The 18,153-nt window shown below is 46.0% G+C and overlaps 1 protein-coding gene and 1 pseudogene across 2 annotated transcripts; both read left to right on the top strand.

Annotated features, from left to right (window-relative positions):
- The first annotated feature begins 5,988 nt into the window (after positions 1-5,988).
- Positions 5,989-8,506, top strand: LOC119294336. 2 transcript variants are annotated; one of them, XM_037572544.1, is made up of 2 exons: positions 5,989-7,317; positions 8,213-8,506. In XM_037572544.1, exon 1 carries the CDS (start codon positions 5,993-5,995, stop codon positions 7,265-7,267), a length of 1,275 nt encoding a protein of 424 aa, XP_037428441.1. In that variant the 5' UTR covers positions 5,989-5,992; the 3' UTR covers positions 7,268-7,317; positions 8,213-8,506. The 2 variants fall into 2 exon arrangements, with proteins under 2 accessions (XP_037428441.1, XP_037428440.1); XM_037572543.1 differs by having other exon boundaries at positions 8,210-8,506.
- Positions 8,507-8,640: 134 nt separating this feature from the next.
- Positions 8,641-11,204, top strand: LOC119293082 (annotated as a pseudogene).
- The last annotated feature ends 6,949 nt before the right edge of the window (positions 11,205-18,153 follow it).

Here is an 18,153-nt window from a genome sequence, read left to right as displayed (position 1 = left end):
GGATCAGACATGCACCCACGACAGACAAGTTTTTTTTTTCTTTACAGACTTTTTCTCGGCTCGGGGCAGAAAGACCGGTTTCCGAAAAATCTCAGAATTTCATTTTTTTTCATCCGAATTTTTCAAACAAAAATTGATTTCAATTTTTAAATTTAACTCTGCATATGCGCTAACTTTTTCCTAGTACGGTTGACAACACACATCTTCTGAAGCAGAAGGGCGCAGGTTCGATTCTCGCCGAGTGCAACACTACAACGCTTTCTTTTTCATATTTCCTTTGAACTAGGCTTAAAAAAAATGTAATTCTCGTGAAACACGGATCAATCCCACAACTCTCTCTTTCTAGCATGTGCTTCCTACCACCAGGCCACTAAGCAAGTTCTCATACATTTTCTATTTGACCTCGATCACTTACTTAAATTCAAAACAATTTGATTTTCTGGGACGATATCTTATTTTTCGGGGTTGACCGGAATTTCCGAAAAACCGGCCTGTGGAAGCCTCCCATGGGCAAAGGCTGACATCGCCCTGAGTTGGAAGTCAGCTGATCGTAGGATGTCAATTAGTGGTCGGACTGCGCCCCGTTGCGCAATATGGACCTGCCAAACCCCATAAATGCATATTTAGAAAGGATAGCTCAAACTACAACTTTGAATTCTTTTGATTCAACATAGCTAACTCTTTATCATACAAAACGACATATTTAGTAAGTCGGTAGACATAACAATGTCTTATGTTTGTAGCACAAGAGTATTATATAGGAAAAAACATTTCATTTTATTATTTTACCTTTTGACTTCACCACTCATCACAAAAAATTTAAAATATGGAGCTAACAACAAATGAAGCATCCTTAAGCACCTTGCCCCGAGAATCAGACGAATCAAAACAACAAAGTCCATTTGTTGTTGCTTTCCTAAAATCATTGTTAAGCACGATCGGTTGGTTTTTGGCAAGGTATGCAGGTTCAACACCATGATTTCGTTCTTCTTTGTTTTACAAGTGTTTGCAAGTTCCAAATGGCATGATATTAATCGTGAGTAATAGTACTGAATATGCAATTGATCTGTAGAGGTGCATGCTTCATCCTTGTTGTCATGGTTACTAAATTACGAGTATCTGTTCATATTTTTAACTATTTACGCTACTTTGCCTGTGTCAAAAGAATTTCTATAACTATGGCTTTTCAAACTGATAAACAACTCTCTTAACAAACACAGCTACCCATTCATAGAAGATCAAACTTTTTTGACGGGATGGGAGGAAGAAATATATAATGTGGCCTAAAATCATGGAGGAGCCAAGTTCCAAAGCAGTATGCTACCCTTCCACCATGTTGTTTTGCAGTTCAGTATGCGTGAGCTTCTTTCTTCAACTTCACAATTTTGTTTTTACAAAATTGACTTGTACACAGGCTGTATCTCATTGGGGTGAAGATCAGAAAAATGATTGAGCATAATGTTTCACCTTATTTCATTTTCCGTGTAAGCTCTGCTCTACCTTACGCTCACATGGTTTATGTGATTTGAAGAGCCGTATTTGTCATTGCTCATCACTGTTCTCTTTTCCTTATCCTTTTGAGATGCAGCACCATGTTAGGGCATGTACAATGGTAACATATGGATACAGATGCCCCATGAGAAAAAGTAGCTTGAGACAACTACATTGTTTTTTCTCCCCAACGCAAGCAATAGAAAACATTATGCTCAAGAACATGAGGCATATATTGATGTAGAAAACAGAACCTTCAATACATATGCTTCATCAAGAAATAGAAAACAGAACCTTCAATACATATGCTTCTCTTTCTTCACTTCAACTTTTTAGTTTTTTATATCGGACCACATTTTTTCTCCCCAAGCACCTACCTCTTGCAGAGGATCCCGCTTCCCTATCTGAACCTACTTTTCCTGACATCTGATCCTACATGGCACATGAGCATCACCATGAGGCTATGCATTGGCCATGCGAGAATATACTGATGAACAAGCATCTCCACTCTGATGTGATAGTTAGTTTTCATCTCCCAACTAGACTATCGTGTAGCATATATTGATGTTTGTGTTGTTTCTCTGCTTGCTTGTGCCTTGAGCAGTGTGCAGGCCGCAAGTTTCAGAAAGAGCAACACAAAGAACACAGATCTCAAGATGAAACTTTGGATATCAGTATAGAACAGTTTGTCGTGGAAGGCCATGACCAAGGGGAAGCCATACATTACTTCATAAAGATTGAAGGTACATGTTTTTTTATCCGGTTGACTTTTGAACGACTGTAGCCTACCGAAATAGATGACCCTAACAAAACCATCGCATAATTCACTATGAGGTTCATGAGCTTCTACCGATCTTATGGTAACGAAGAAGTTGAGTAAATGGGGTGTTCTATGAAGGGGGTGATCCACTCTCTCCATCGAGAAATAATCTGAAAGATCGAGGATGTCGCCTAGAGGGGGGGGGGGTGAATAGGCGCTTTAAAATAATTACGGTTTAGGCTTGAACAAATGCGGAATAAACCTAGCGGTTAATTTGTCAAGCACAAAACCTACAACAACTAGGCTCACCTATGTGCACCAACAACTTATGCTAAGCAAGATAAGCAACTATGTGATAGCAAGATATATGACAAAGAACAATATGGCTATCACAAAGTAAAGTGCATAAGTAAAGGGGCTCGGGTAAGAGATAACCGAGGCACGCGGAGACGACGATGTATCCCGAAGTTCACACCCTTGCGGATGCTAATCTCCGTTTGGAGCGGTGTGGAGGCACAATGCTCCCCAAGAAGCCACTAGGGCCACCGTAATCTCCTCACGCCCTCGCACAATGCAAGATGCCGTGATTCCACTAAGGGACCCTTGAGGGCGGTCACCGAACCCGTACAAATGGCGACCCTTGGGGGCGGTCACCGAACCCGTACACTTTGGCAACCCTTGGGGGCGGTCACCGGTACCCGTCAAATTGCTCGGGGCGATCTCCACAACCTAATTAGAGACCCTGACGCTTGCCCGGAGCTTTACACCACAATGATTGAGCTCCGAACACCACCAACCGTCTAGGGCACCAAGGCACCCAAAAGGAACAAGCTCTAGGGTGCGCAAACACTCAAGAGTAATAAGCTTCTCAAACTTCACTTCCACGTATCACCGTGGAGAACTCAAATCGATGCACCAAATGCAATGGCAAGGGCACACGGAGTGCCCAAGTCCTTCTCTCCCAAATCCCACCAAAGCAACTAATGCTAGGGAGGAAAATGAGAGGAAGAACGAAAGAAGAACACGAAGAACTCCAAGACCTAGATCCAAGGGGTTCCCCTCACTTAGAGGAGAAAGTGATTGGTGGAAACGTGGATCTAGATCTCCTCTCTCTTTTCCCTCAAAAACTAGCAAGAATCCATGGAGGGATTGAGAGTTAGCAAGCTCGAAGAAGGTCAACAATGGAGGAAAAACACGAGCTCAAAGGATAAGGTTCATTGGGGAAGAAGACCCCCTTTTATAGGAGGGGGAAAATCCAACCGTTACCTCACTGTACATCCCCGTACAGAGCGGTACTACCGCTAGGGCAGGGCGGTACTACCGTGGGAGTAAGAACGGTACTACCGCTTGGAGCGGTACTACCGCCACTACTACCGCTCCTAGTACCGCAAAACCAGACACGAAAAACATCGGTCTCGAATCGAGGCGGTACCAGCGCGGAACCGGAGCCGTACTACCGCTTATGGCCATGGGCGGTACTACCGCTGTGGGACAGCGGTACTACCGCTTGTGGCGATAAGCGGTACTACCGCTCCGGCCCAGTGGTACTACCGCTGGCACCAACCTTATGCCACAACCACGAAAACAAAGAATACTCCAAGGAAAACCAGAACTGCCATAACTTCTTCATATGAACTCCGAATTGAGCAAAAGCTTGTTGGATAGAGCAAGACGAGTAGCATCAAAACAGCGACTGGTTATAGTAAGAAGAGGTAGGGGAGGTATGCTTAGCAAACAAAGGAGTGAAACCTCCAACCGAGAAGAACCGGCATACCCTCCAACATCAAAAACATCATAGAAGATGCATGAGAACTCCGCTTTCGATGAACTCGAGCTTGTCATAAAAATGACCATAAGCTCCAAATCTCACAAGGAGAAGAACCAAACAAGAACCAAAAAGATGATGCAAGGATGCAATGGTTTGAGCTCTCTACGAACGATACGATCAAGCAACTCATCGAGAGCCTCCCTTGATAGTACGGCAATCAATCCTATAACCCGGTCTCCCACAACTACCGTGAGATCGGTAAAACAGAAAACCTATCAAGGGCAAACCTTTGCCTTGCACATGATCCACTTGAGCTAGATGATGACGATCTTCTCCTCCTCAAGATGGACCACCTTTCTTGAATGCTTTGGCTCGATGAAGACTAGAGATTGCTCCCCCATACTCCACTATGGGTGAGCCACTCTTCTGCACATCTTCACAAGTCCATTGTCGCCACAATGGACGGCAAGCTTCAAGCATATGATCTCTTCGTGATGATCCTACTTGAACTTGCACACCGCAACCTAACCCCACAAAGAACTCTCACGAAGACCATGGGTTAGTACACAAAGCGTAATTGACCATGCTTACCATACCATGGGATCGCTTGATCCCTCTCGGTACATCTTCTATGCTTTGTGTGTTGATCAACTTGATTCATTCTTTGACTTAGTCTTGATCAACCTTGAATCTTTCCAACTCTCTTCATTTGGATGATGTCTTGAAGGTAAACATGAATGATCACACAATCTTCTTCTTCAAGACATGCTTGCAATAAGCTCAACACTCACATGACCAATCTTTGGATAATTCCTTAATAGCACCTTGGTCATCACAAACTCTCATTGAAACCAACAAATGGACTCCAAGAAAAGCCTATGGGCAAACCCTTCAAATATAACTCAAGGCAACCATTAGTCCATAGAGATTGTCATCAATTACCAAAACCACACATGGGGGCACCACATGTCCTTTCACTTTCATCAATGCCATTTATAATGCTTCATTATCAGTTTGATTGACCTCTATTTCTCGTAAAGTGCTTGTGGCAGGAAGAAGGGAATGATTTCTATGGATACTACGTGTGCGAGTTCATCCACAACGCGACTTTGAAAAACAAGCGGGACTACTCTAAAAGACAATATGAAGTGCGTAAGCAATAATAATATGAAGTCCATAGAGATTGTCATCAATTACCAAAACCACACATGGGGGCACCACATGTCCTTTCATAATCTTCAAGTACTGTAGCACCTTATATGTTGCTCCGCGTATAAGATGAAGATCAGCCGTGTGATCATTGTTGTGCGTGCGAATATATGATCACACACAGAACTTGGCATATGTGTCGACTAGATTGTGATGGGATCCAAATTGTAACAATATCAACTCCATATTTGATGGTATATCAATATTATTATATTAGTCTTATAGAGTACTTTGTATTCTATTACTCCCAACACAGCATCCCAAAGCAACATAGAGGTTGTAAGTATTGTGTTTATTTCATGACACAAGAAAACACAATGATGTGAGGAACAGAAAACTTAATTTATAGTCTCACTTGTTCCTTACTTTTCAGGATATTGTGTGCCCCTAAAATTTAACATGCGAATACCCTTCTTATTCGATTTTTTTTTATCATGACCTGATTATATATTCATCCCATAAAAGTCCATCTCTCACTGTTTTTTTTTTTGAGAAAATCTCCCATTGTTCTTTATTCTTCATGAAAACCTATCACTGTTATATATAGTATTAGGTTTTTTTTTGAGTAAGTATATAGTAGTACTAGGTGCAAAAAAAGAAACCTCTGTCTAATTCCAAAGCATGGGCTACTTTGACTATTGCGTACATGGGCTCAAAGCATTAAGCCTATATATATAATGGGCTTGGGCCATGCGTACTATACACAAGTAGCCGACCAGCCCGCCTGTGGGGATCCAGAATCTCAATCCACCCACTCTCGAGCAATGTCCACCGAGCCGCCGCCGCCGTCGGGGGCTGCGCCAGCAGCGAAACCTCCGTCCATCCCCTCCACCACCCTCGCCACCACTGCCCTCGCTACCGCCGGCGACGGAACCACCACCACCATATCCTCCCTCGGCCAAGACCAACTTCTCGACATCTTCCTCCGCCTGCCCAACCTGCCGGCCCTCGTCCGCGCCGCGCTCACCTGCCGCCCATGGCTCGGCGCCGTCCGCTCCTCCCCGTCCTTCCGCCGCCTCTTCCGCGCCATCCACCCGGCGCCCCTCCTCGGGATCTTCCTTAAAGTGGACGACGACACCGCCCCCTCCTTCGCCCCCCTGCGCCGCTCGGATCCCGTCGTCACCGCCGCCCTCCGCCGCGGCGACTTCTTCCTCACCTCCCTCCCGCTGGACGACGCCTGGACTGTCACGGACTGCCGCGACGGTTACATCCTCCTGTGGAATACTCTCTGGGCCGTGGCTGTGGTGAACCCCATGACCTGGGCTGTGGACGTCATCTCCTTCCCCGATGATGTCGCGGATGGGAGTCTCCGCGATTTCGCCTTCCTTGGTTTCCACCTGCTGACTTCCGAGGAGAACCCCCGGTCGTTCCGTGTGGTCTGCCTCTGCGCCGACGTCTCTAGGGTTCGTGCCGCCGTCTTCTCGTCAGATACAAGGGGTTGGGCCGTCCACCCGTGGGCGGAGATCGGTGGTGACAACAGCCTCAAGTACGGTGCAGGCACGCTGGTGGATGGTTCAGTTTACTGGCCTTTCTATGGCGAAGGACGCATTATCAGGATCAACACAGCCACCATGGATGTCTCCTCTCTGGATCTACCCTCACACACAACTATTGATTACTGGCAAGACGATTTCATCCTTGGGGATACCAAGGATGGAAAACTCTGCATTGCCCATGCATCCGATGATTTTCGCCTCCATGTTTGGATCCGTAGTGTGGGCAGTGATGGAATTGGGATTTGGGCGCGGCAGAACATAGTCTCTTGCAGTGCAGAAATTGAACGGGTCACTCGGGGCTTGGAGGGCCAAGTCAGGGTTGTGCAAGTGAGGTCTGGATGTGTCTACTTCTCCATGACACGCATGACTCTTGCTGGCACACAGCGCACCTGGTTCTTCTACCTTTCATTGGAGACCATGGAGATCGAGTTACTAATCCACGGCACATTTGATGACTGTGCCTTTCCGTATCATATGGCCTGGCCTCCTTGTTTGATTGGTGATGATGGGAGCACTGGACATGAAGTTGAAGCTTCTCGCTGAAGTCTGCACTTGTTTGCCATATGAGGAAATGAATGAATGGGATTTTTCGGGTATGAGTTTACCACTATTAATTACTTTGCTGATGATGCAAAATAATATCTGGTTGACATTGAAAATTGGAAGATCGTGCTATTCTATCTTGATGGTTATGCCTAGAAACCTTTAGATGATTTCAAACTATTGGTACAATTCTGCTAGAAAATGTTGCATTTGCTGCTAGGCCCCATTGACCAATTTGTTCCTACTGTTTGTGTTTGTGTTCTCTCATTTATTGAGAGAAAAGCACAGCACTGCTAGCTCTGGAAAGTAATTATAATAATCTTTGAATATAATTAACTTCAGATATGCATCTGTGACTCTGACAAGAATCCCTTTATGCATATTACTTTTTTTGTACATCACAATCCCTTCATCTTTGAGGATGCAAATTTTCTTGTTTTCCATTTTTCTTCCACTGCACAATCTCTTAATTTTTGAGGATATGTTTTTCAACCTTTGCTGTTCTTTGTTGTGCGCACAGAAAATAAGAAATTGGCTTTTAAGTGCTCACCTATTTGCTTCTTCTTCTTCTTAGGAATATGTTCCCGACCTAATTTTTATGGTGGCTTACTTGTGACTTGTTATACTTGTATTTCAGTTCACATTGTTAGCCAGTTGTTCCCTTGACTAGATATCGGAGAGTTCTGAAAGTAGTTATTGTTTGTTGCAGTCTTTCTGCATCTCGGTGCTACTGTTTTGTTCTACATTTACTGCAATTTACGTTCAGATTTTTAAAATGCAAGTGCCAACCATGTTCAGTTTCTTACAAGTATAAAGATCACCTCATTGCAAGAAAGCTGTTATTGTTTCTTAGCAGAGTAGAATTGCACAAGCTACATCCTGAAGCAGTGCACCGAGTAGAAACTCACACAAGATTAACACACTCCTTTTGTGACGCAACAGCAGCAGGGATATTTGCGTTTTTGCGAGAGAGGAGGTGGGGAATCTGCGGGCGGCAAGTCGTCGTTGTGCTTGGCATCGAAATGCATTATTTCTGGTGGCTGCTCATGAGGAAAGTTGGGAATCAACTGCATTTGTTGTGATCGATTTGTACAAAGGATACTTGCTTTTGCAATGTATTGCCTCGAGTAGTGGCCAGTGCCCAGAATGATACCGTGAGTCTGCCTATCATTTCAGAACATTCAGCAACTGAACCTTTTATCTCTTCTCCGGTTATTTAATCGAGTTCAAGTTTCAGTATGTTATATTCAAGTAGCACAACATTATATGGCAAAGATTTCAGAATGGGTACAGACGGGTTCAGGGGAGTAGTAGTGATTTCACTCGCAGAGATTTGAATTTGCGGGAAATCTCACCTATGCATCTTTTGATAGATGGCAAATCTCAGGGAGTGTACATTATCAGGTGATACGGGAGCTTCTCTGCCATGATCGTGGTTCAGGGCAGGCTGCTTGTCCCACAAAATTAACAGTAGCTGTAACCACAAATCTGCCACACTTTCATCCTTAGCTTGTTCCTGGGGAAAATCGTGTCAGTCTACTGCCGTCGTCCTCCTCCCGTACCTGTCAACCTACCCTCCGGCATACGCCGAGCAGCTATCCACTGTCACCCGTGGGCAGTTATTGGTACACCGCCTCCGCCCCTTCTTCTTCAGCGCCGGCGACCACCTCGCACCACCACAACCTCTAGCTTGTTCCTGGCTTAGCAACGTTGTGACTCTTGCAAAATACCCCATTGGCATTTTCAGGAAACCAACATTTACCGAACACGTTATAACAAAAAGTTGATGGTTTGAAATTAAATGAAATCAGGGGGTTTTGCCGTTTCATCATCGATTTTTTGGGGGAGCGTTTTATATGTTGCTTCACCTTTGCGTGGAAGATGAAATCAGGGGTTTTTGCCGTTATCTATGTTGTCTGTGCGAATGTATGATCACGCACAGAACTTAGCATATGTGTGGAGTGGACTGTGATGGCCTCCAAATTGTAAAAATATGAACTTCATATTTGATAAGGAGTAGTATATCAATATTATCATATTATAGTGTTATCGAATACATATATCAGCTTCATATCACTTGCCCTGTGTACTTTGTATTCTATCAGTCACAACTCGGCATTCCAAAACATCATAGAGGTTGTAAGTGTACTGATTTTGTAGCCACATTTGCTTGCTTATTACTCGTCGGAACATTCTGTTTGCTCAACATTTAACATGCAAATAACCGTCTGGTTTTTTTTTATCATGACCTCATGATTATATTCAGCCCATAAAGATTCATCTCTCACTGCAATCTTTTTTGTTGAGAAGACCTCCCACTGTATTTTGTAGAAAATCTCCCTCTATCCCCAAATAGATGACGTATAAATAAATTGAGTAAAAAAAAAATCAATGCCTTTTAAGTTTGACCAAACAGATACTCCTATAAAAAAATATGGAGGTAAACAATATCAAATGAATATCAATATATCCATCGTCAGATATATTTTCATAATTTCCACAAAAAATGATGAATTTTAAAAAAATTGAGGCAATTTATTTTCATAATTTTTTGAGAAGAATGTATTTTCATAAAAACATTGAGGCAATGTATTTTCATAATTTATTTGGACTATAGCGTACATGGGCTCAAAGCATTATTAAGCCTATAGTGGGCTTGGGTAGCCAACTGTCGAGTCTCCGGCAATCGGTAGCCAACTGCCGCCGCCGCCGGCTGCGTCCACGGCCACCACCGCCGGCGGCGGCGGCGACGGAACCACCACCACCATATCCTCGCTCGGCCAGGACCAGCTCCTCGAGATCTTCTTCCGCCTGCCCAACCTGCCGGCGCTCGTCCGTGCGACGCTCACTTGCCGCTCGTGGCTCGGCGCCGTCCGCTCCTCCCGGCCCTTCCGCCGCCTCTTCCGTGCCCTCAACCCGGCGCCACTCCTCGGGCTGTTCCTCGAAGTCAGCGAAGATGCCGCCCCCTCCTTCGCCCCCCTGCGTCGCACAGATCCCGACGTCGCCGCCGCCCTCCGCCACGGCGACAGGACGGCGCATACACGGGCTGGGGCATCGTGGACTGCCGCGATGGTTACATCCTCCTGTGGAACTGGAACATGATGTTCGTCGCCGCCGTGAACCCCATGACCTGGGCCGTGGACATCATCCCGTTGCCTGAGGATGCCAGGGAAGGGTGTCTCCGTGGTTTCGCCTGGCTTGGTTCCCGTCTGCTGTCTTGTGAGGAGAACACCTGGTCGTTCTGGGTGGTCTGCGTCTGCGCCGACGTGTCTAGGGTTCGTGCTGCCGTCTTCTCGTCGGAGACATGAGGTTGGGTCATCCACCCGGGGGTCGAAATCGGTGGTGACAATAGCCTCAAGTACAATGCTGGCATGCTGGTCCATGGTTCCGTTTACCGGCCTTTCCATGGCGAACACCACATGATAAGGATCAACACAACCACCACCATGGACATCACCAATGTGGATCTACCCTTGCAGGTGGATGTGGAGAGGTGCAATTACAAGGCTGGGGAGACTAGTGATGGCCAGCTATGCATTGTCTATGCATCTCATGATGACTTCCTGCTCCATGTTTGGATCCGTGTTGTGGATGGTGATGGAATTGGGATTTGGGTGCCGCAGAACATACTCTCTTTGAGTGTAGAAATTGGTCGGGTCACTCGGGGCTGGCTGGGCCACCTTAGGGTTGTGCAAGTTAGGTCTGGATATGTCTACTTGTCCATGAAATGCATTACCCCTGTTGGCATACTCCGCTGCTGGTTCTTATCCCTTTCATTGGAGACCATGAAGATTGAGTCACTGATCCACGGGACATTTGGTGACTCTGCCTATCCATACGTTATGGCCTGGCCTCCTTGTTTGATTGGTGATGATGGGGGCACTGGGCATGAAGTTGAAGGTTCTCGCTGAAATCCGCAGTTGTTCGTCATAATTAAGAGGAAATTAATGCAAATTTGCAGGTATGAGGAGCTTAGCATTATAAATTACTTTGTTGATGCAAAATAATATCTGCTTAGTTGGCACTGAAAACTGGAAGATCGTGCCTTTGTATCTTAATAAGTAATGGCTATGCTCATAGAAAACCTTTAGATGCCTGATAACCGTTGGTACAGTTCTGGAGCTAATGAATTTTATTGAAGATTGGATTGTCATCTGCTGCAAATTTTCTATATATGGAATACTGCTATGTTTTGTTTGCTGCCAGGCCCAATTGATTAATTTTTTCTACCGTTTCTGTTTGTGTTTATCATTTTTATAGAGAAGGAAAACACAGGACAGCTAGTTCTGGAAAGTAACTGTAATAAACTCTGAATGAAATCAACTTTCAGATATGCATCTGTGATTCTAACGAGAATCCCTTGATACACTTCTTGTTCTTTTTGCCGCACAATCTCTTCATCTTTTAGGCTGCAGATTCTCTTGTCTTTCAACCTTTGTTGTTCTTTCTTGCGCGCTCGGCTAATAATATAAATCAGCTTATAAGTGCTTAATTATTTTTTAGCTTGTTCCTGGCCTAACTTTAATGGTTGGCGTAGTTACCTGCTGCTTGTTGTACTTCTATTTCACTTCACAATGTTAGGCAGTTGGTCCCTTTGGCCTTTGTTGACTGGATATCGAAGAGTTTTGAAAGTAATTATTGTTTGTTGCAATCTTTCTGCATCCGCGTAGCTCGGTGGTACTGTTTTGCTCTATATTACCTGCAATTTATGTTCAGTTTTTGAAAAGTTGTTGTATAAGATCACCTTGTTGCAAGAAAACTGATTTTGCAATCACCAAAGTTGTTGTATGCTCAGTTTCTTCGGGGTATATTTTTTTAACACAGTTTCTTCGGAGTATAGGACCACCTTATTGCAAGAAAGCTGTTATGTTTCTTGGTTATTACTTCCTCCGTCCCAAAATAAGCGTCTCAACTTTGTACTAGCTCTAGTATAAATTTGTACTAAGCTCAAGCCACTTATTTTGGGACGGAGGGAGTATTTTTTAGAAAGAGTAGAATTGCACAAGTTACATCCTGAAGCATTGCACCAAAGGGTAGAGTTTGCTCAAGATTAAGACGCTGATTTGATGTAGATTAACATGTTGCTTTTGTGACGCAACAGCAGCAGGGGAGGTTTGGGTTTTTGGCGAAGAGGAGGAGAACCTGTGGGCGGACCGGTAACTGCAAAGTCGCGTGCTCGTTGTCGAATGCATTTATGTTGACTGATGGTGTAAAGTTGGGAACCAGACCAGATGCATTTGATATGATCGGTTTGTAGGAAGTATGTATTGCCAGATTGTCTCAGGTAGTGAGTGGTGAATGCTCGAAATGATATAGTGAGTCTGCTGCTTTGCCAATTGCCATGAACCGTGTAATCTACTGTCGTTTCAGAACATTCAGTGATATGGTGAGTTGAAGCTTCTCGATGAGTAGTGATTTCACTCTCGAGATTTGAATTTCAGGAAATTCTCACCTATGGGTTCAGATAGGTGGAAACTGCATCAAAGTCTGCCTGCAAAATTGCCGTTAGTTGTAACCACAAACACGTCCACTTGCATCTTTTTTTTTCCATTCCAGTTGTTTTGGATTTTTTTTTTTGTGTTGCCGTTAGTACAGTTTTTTTGTAGGATAAAAAAATGTTTTGTAGTTGATTCTGTTGTGGGCATCTTCCTCTTAACGCTTCTGTCCATGGCTAAAATGCCAGCCACTGGGGAGTGGGGACTGAAGCAACCAAGTGAAGCGCAGAGACGAGCAGCCCCAGTAGCAATGGCCAGCGAAGGCGAGCATGTGACGAACGTGGATTTTGTTGAAGTTCGGACATTTCTTATCTTTATCTTTCAATATTGCTTTAAGATCTGTGCTACCCAACTAACTTACTACATTACATTCTCTCTTTTCTGTTTCTCCAAAATGAAACAACGTACGAAATTCAAACTTTTCTGGACAACAAAACATTCTTACTACAATGTGGGGAAAAAACTTTCAGATTTTTTGTTCGACATTAATATACAAAATGATTTTTAAGTAAAAAGTAGAATATTTACTATATATGATTAACGAAAAAATCTGAAAGTTTTTTCTCGCATTCTAGTAAGAATATTTTGTTGTCCTGTAAAGTTTGAAGTTCATATGTTGTTCTATATATTGGGAGAAACAAAAAGACAAAAGTACTTGCACAGATCGCGATGCAGAAATGGATGGCTAGATAAGGGTGTGTAGGAAAGCCTATGCTTCCTCAAATGTTAACCAGCATGTGACCACCACTGGGGACTGAAGAAATTGGTGCAGACTTATACAGCATAATGGCCAAGTCTGGTGCGCTGGTTGATGGTTCCGTTTACTGGCCTATCCAAGGCGAAGCACGCATGGTAAGGGTCAACACTACCACCATGGATATCGCCATTGTGGATCTACCATCTCAAGTGAGGGCGTCGGGGCACAATTGAGGGCTGGGCTTGCAGGGAGATCAAAGTGTTGCAAGTTAAGGATTGGATCTCCAATGAAAGTGATGTCCCTTGTTGGCCCACTCCGCTGCTTCTATTTTCTTCCTTTCCTTGCAGACTATGAAGATTGACTTGCTGATTCAGGGGAGGTATGATGACCGCGGCTATCCCTACATTATCGCCTGGCCTCCTTCTTTAGTTGTTGATGATGGACCTCAACTTGATGATCAGTAGCGAAGTACTCCTTGCAGTTGGCTGTCATCGCATATGAGGAAATGATTGACAATTCGTGGGTGTGAATTAACCATTATCAAATACTTTGGAGGGCTAGCTGGCATTGAGAATTGGAATGATTATTTATTCTGTATTCATTAATGGTTATTCGCATAGAGATATTCAGATGTACTGAAATTTATCGGTGCGATGGTGAGCTGATGAGTTTTATGGAAGTTTGGATTTTTCATCTGCTGCACACTTTCTGTTGAACACTGCTATATATGCTGCATTTGGTGCTTAACCAATTTTTATTTGTCATTTGTCGAGAGAAACCAGGACTCCTAGTTCCCACTTTTTGTGCCTGGATAAGTAACTATAGTAAACTTTGAATGAACTGAATATTCAAACATGCACCTCTGCATTTAACAAGAATCCCTCTATGCATATTACCGTTTTACTAGCAAGATCTGCTAACTGCCAATAGCAACTTGCTTGTTTTTCCATTACTGTTGCTGCACAGTCTCTTCTTTTTGAGAATGCTAATTTTTCTTATTTACCATTTCTTTTATTGCACAATCTCTTGTGATTTGTGACTTGTTATGCTTGTATTTTCTGGTGGCTAAGTTCTGACTGGTTATAATTTGCATTGGTGTTCTCAGTATATATTAAGCAGTTGGTGCCTTGGTGGTGGAGTAGGCATCAAAGAATCTTGGAAGTAGTATAATCAAAATTCGAGTGAAATGGAATTCTAAATGTGCACCTGTGCTTCTAACAAGAATCCCCTAGTACACATACTATTCAGTAGCAAAATCTGTGAATTGTCAACTAAAAAATAATATTGCGGTAGTTTTTAGTTTTTTGAGCATGCGCTTGTTCAGTTTTGGCTTGTTCAGTTTTGGTTGTTTTTTGTGCGTATGCCTAGCTAAGCTTGTACTGGCTGCTTAACTAAAATTTGTATACTTTCCTACCTAGCCTTTTTGTATCCAGTTGATGATATTACGCAGCTGGAGCCTTGTTTGAGTAGATATCTGGTACTATGGTGGTTCGTTCTTCCGCATCCCTATGCTCATGTTGATATATCTTTAGGAATGAAATACATGTCGTGTGACTGGTGTGTTCACAAGAATTTTTTATTTCACCCCCGGGTAGTTTTGAGTTACATCTGATTGTACTGCTTTGGTGATGAGCATGCAATTCAAATGCAGTATGAATAATTGCTTTATTCTGTTCAAATACTACGACAGTGGGACAGGGGCACGGTGCTATACCCCATCGAAGTGTTAACGTGTATTATACCTGTGTAACTGTATGTACTTGTATTCCTAGTATATAGGATCATAGATCTCGCCCGGGCCTGCGTGCCACTTCCTTCGGGCTCTCTTGTAACCACTCCAGCACTATATATGCTGTACATTGTGTGATGATGGAATATACAGACTGAATTCATCGTCCTACTTGGTATCAGACTCCGGGTGCCTTCTTCATGGCTGAGCCCTCCACCTCCTCCGCCACCTCTCCGGCCACCAGCTCAGCCACCTCACCGGCAGCTCTCTCCAGCTCCTCCGGCGCCGGCACCACCGCCGGCACCTCCCCTCCCCTCATCTTTGGTACCCTCCCCTCCACCCACAGCGGATCTTCCCCCTCCCTCGGATCACAGTTCGCCCCCTTCTTTTCCCCCTCCACGGAGCCGCCGCCCTCTTTCGTCGCCGCTCCGTCCAACCACCCCATCTTCCGCGACAGCATCCAGAACCATATCAAATTTCTCCTCAACCCCGACGAGCACAACTACCACAAATGGAAGTCCTTCTTCCTCCTTGTTCTCATCCGCTATGGCGTCGCCCAGATCATCGAGCAGCCCCTCCCGGCCAATGCCACCGCCTTCCAGCGCGAGCTCGACGCCCATCTTGTGCTCTGGATTTACTCCACCCTCGCCGATAACCTCGTCGACCACGTCGTCGGCGCTACCACCACCTACGATCTCTGGCACCGCATCCGCGATTACTTCCTGGCGAACCGTGCGGCGCGCTATATGATGCTGAACCGCCAATACCGCAACCTCAAACAGGGGGATCTCTCCGTCGCCGAGTACGCTCGTCGCATGAAGCTCCTCACCGCCGAGCTGGCCGACATTGAGCACGCCGTCACTGAAGTGGATCTCATCACTCAGTTTCTTCACGGCATCGACAAACGCCTAGACACCATTCGCGTCGTGCTCGGCGACACGGTTCCTCTCCCACCGTTCGAGACTGTCTTCTCTCGCCTGAAGCTCGCCGAGGAGAATCTCGCCCAGCGCGTGGCTGACGAGCCGGCCACCATCCTCGCCGTCACTGGGGGTGGCGGCCCCTCCGGGTCCGGCGGCCCCGCTCCTCGCTCCGGCGACCGCGCCGACCGCGCCACTGATCGGGGTCCCAGCTCCCCGGCTGGCCGCGCCTCCGGCAACCGCGATGGTGGTGACCGCGGTGACCGCGGCGGCCGTGGTCGTGGTCGCGGCGATACGGTGGTCGCGGCGCTCCTGCACCCATGGCGTACAACCCCTATTCTTCGCGCCCTACGGGATGGCCATCCCGAACCCACGCCCTGGCTGGGTCCCTCCGAACGCCGCCGGCGTGCTCGGCCCACGGCCCGGGTCGCATGCCCAGGCCTACCCGATGCAGATCTCCGGGTACCCACCCACGACGCCCACCCAGCCACCTTCCTGGGATCACCTGGCCATGCTCCAGGCCGCGTACAGCGCACACGGCAGTGCCTCTGCTCCGCACGAGTGGTACCTCGACAGCGGCGCCTCCTCCCACGTCACCGGCAACCCTGGTAATCCCGACCTCTCGAATTATCCTTTAAAGTCTCGTTTCACTAGCATTGTTGTTGGCAATGGCACTCATCTTCCCATTCAAGCCACCGGCTCCGTTACCCTTCCCCCTCACAACTTTCATCTTGAGGACGTTCTCTTTTCTCCTCACGTCGTAACTAGTCTTATTTCAGTTCGCCAATTCACCAAAGATAATTTGTGCTCTATTGAATTTTTTCCATATGGCTTTGTTGTGAAGGATCTTCGAACCAGGAGGGTCATCATGATCTCCGCTAGCTCCGGTGACCTCTACCCATTCTCCGGCAATAACAAGCCATGGCGCGCTGCTCTCTCCGCCACCACCTCCACCGCCGACGTTTGGCACTGGCGCCTCGGCCACCCAAGCCCTCAAGTCACCGCCTCCTTAGCTGCGCATGATTTTCTTCCCTCATGTAATAAGCTTGCGCATATTCCATGTAGTGCTTGCCAATTAGGTAGGCAGCCGCGCCTTTCCTTTTCTTCATCCCTTAGTTGCACCTATGCGCCTTTTGAGTTAGTTCATTGTGATTTATGGACAAGCCCGGTTGTAAGCTTTTCTGGTTATAAATATTACTTAGTTGTTCTTGATGATTATACTCACTTCTCCTGGTCCTTTCCACTTCGCCACAAGTCGGATACCTCCATCACTCTACAACGTTTCTTTATGTTCGTTCGCACTCAATACAACGTGATCATCAAGGCACTACAATGCGACAACGGCGGTGAGTTCATCAACTCTACCCTCCGTGCTTTCTTCTCCGCAAATGGCATTGCCTACCGCTTCTCTTGTCCTCATACATCACCCCAAAATGGCAAGGCCGAACGACTTCTTCGCACCACCAACGACATCATACGTACACTTCTTCTCCAAGCCAACCTCACACCTCCCTTTTGGGCTGAAGCACTACACACGGCCACTTATCTCCTTAACAGACGACCCTCCCGCGCCATCTACGATCAAACTCCTTACTACATGCTCCACGGCATTCATCCCACATACAATCACTTGCGCGTCTTTGGGTGTTTATGCTACCCCAATCTCTACGCCACCGCCCCCCATAAGCTCTCCCCCCGCTCCACTCGATGCATTTTTCTAGGCTATCCCCTTGAGCATAAGGGTTATAGGTGTTATGATCTTTCTCAGCGCCGCGTGATCGTTTCCCGTCATGTTATCTTCGACGAGACCGTTTTTCCGTATGTCCCCTCCACACCATCCCCCACATCGAGCCCATCCACAGAAAATCCCGTACAATCCACTCTGCGATCTGTGCCAGATTCGCCTCCCTGCCCACCTGATTCCTCGTACCGGGACCCACCCGATCCGCCCGATGGGACGATCCCATGCATGCCACTCCCGTCGCGCCAGATCAACCCCTCCCCCATGAGCGACCCCACCTCTGCCACCCAATGGTCCCCCGCCCCCA

The sequence above is a fragment of the Triticum dicoccoides genome, chromosome 4B (assembly GCF_002162155.2).
Source record: "Triticum dicoccoides isolate Atlit2015 ecotype Zavitan chromosome 4B, WEW_v2.0, whole genome shotgun sequence".
In the NCBI taxonomy this organism is placed as follows: Eukaryota; Viridiplantae; Streptophyta; class Magnoliopsida; order Poales; family Poaceae; genus Triticum; species Triticum dicoccoides.
This window is presented reverse-complemented; position numbering and strand designations above follow the sequence as displayed.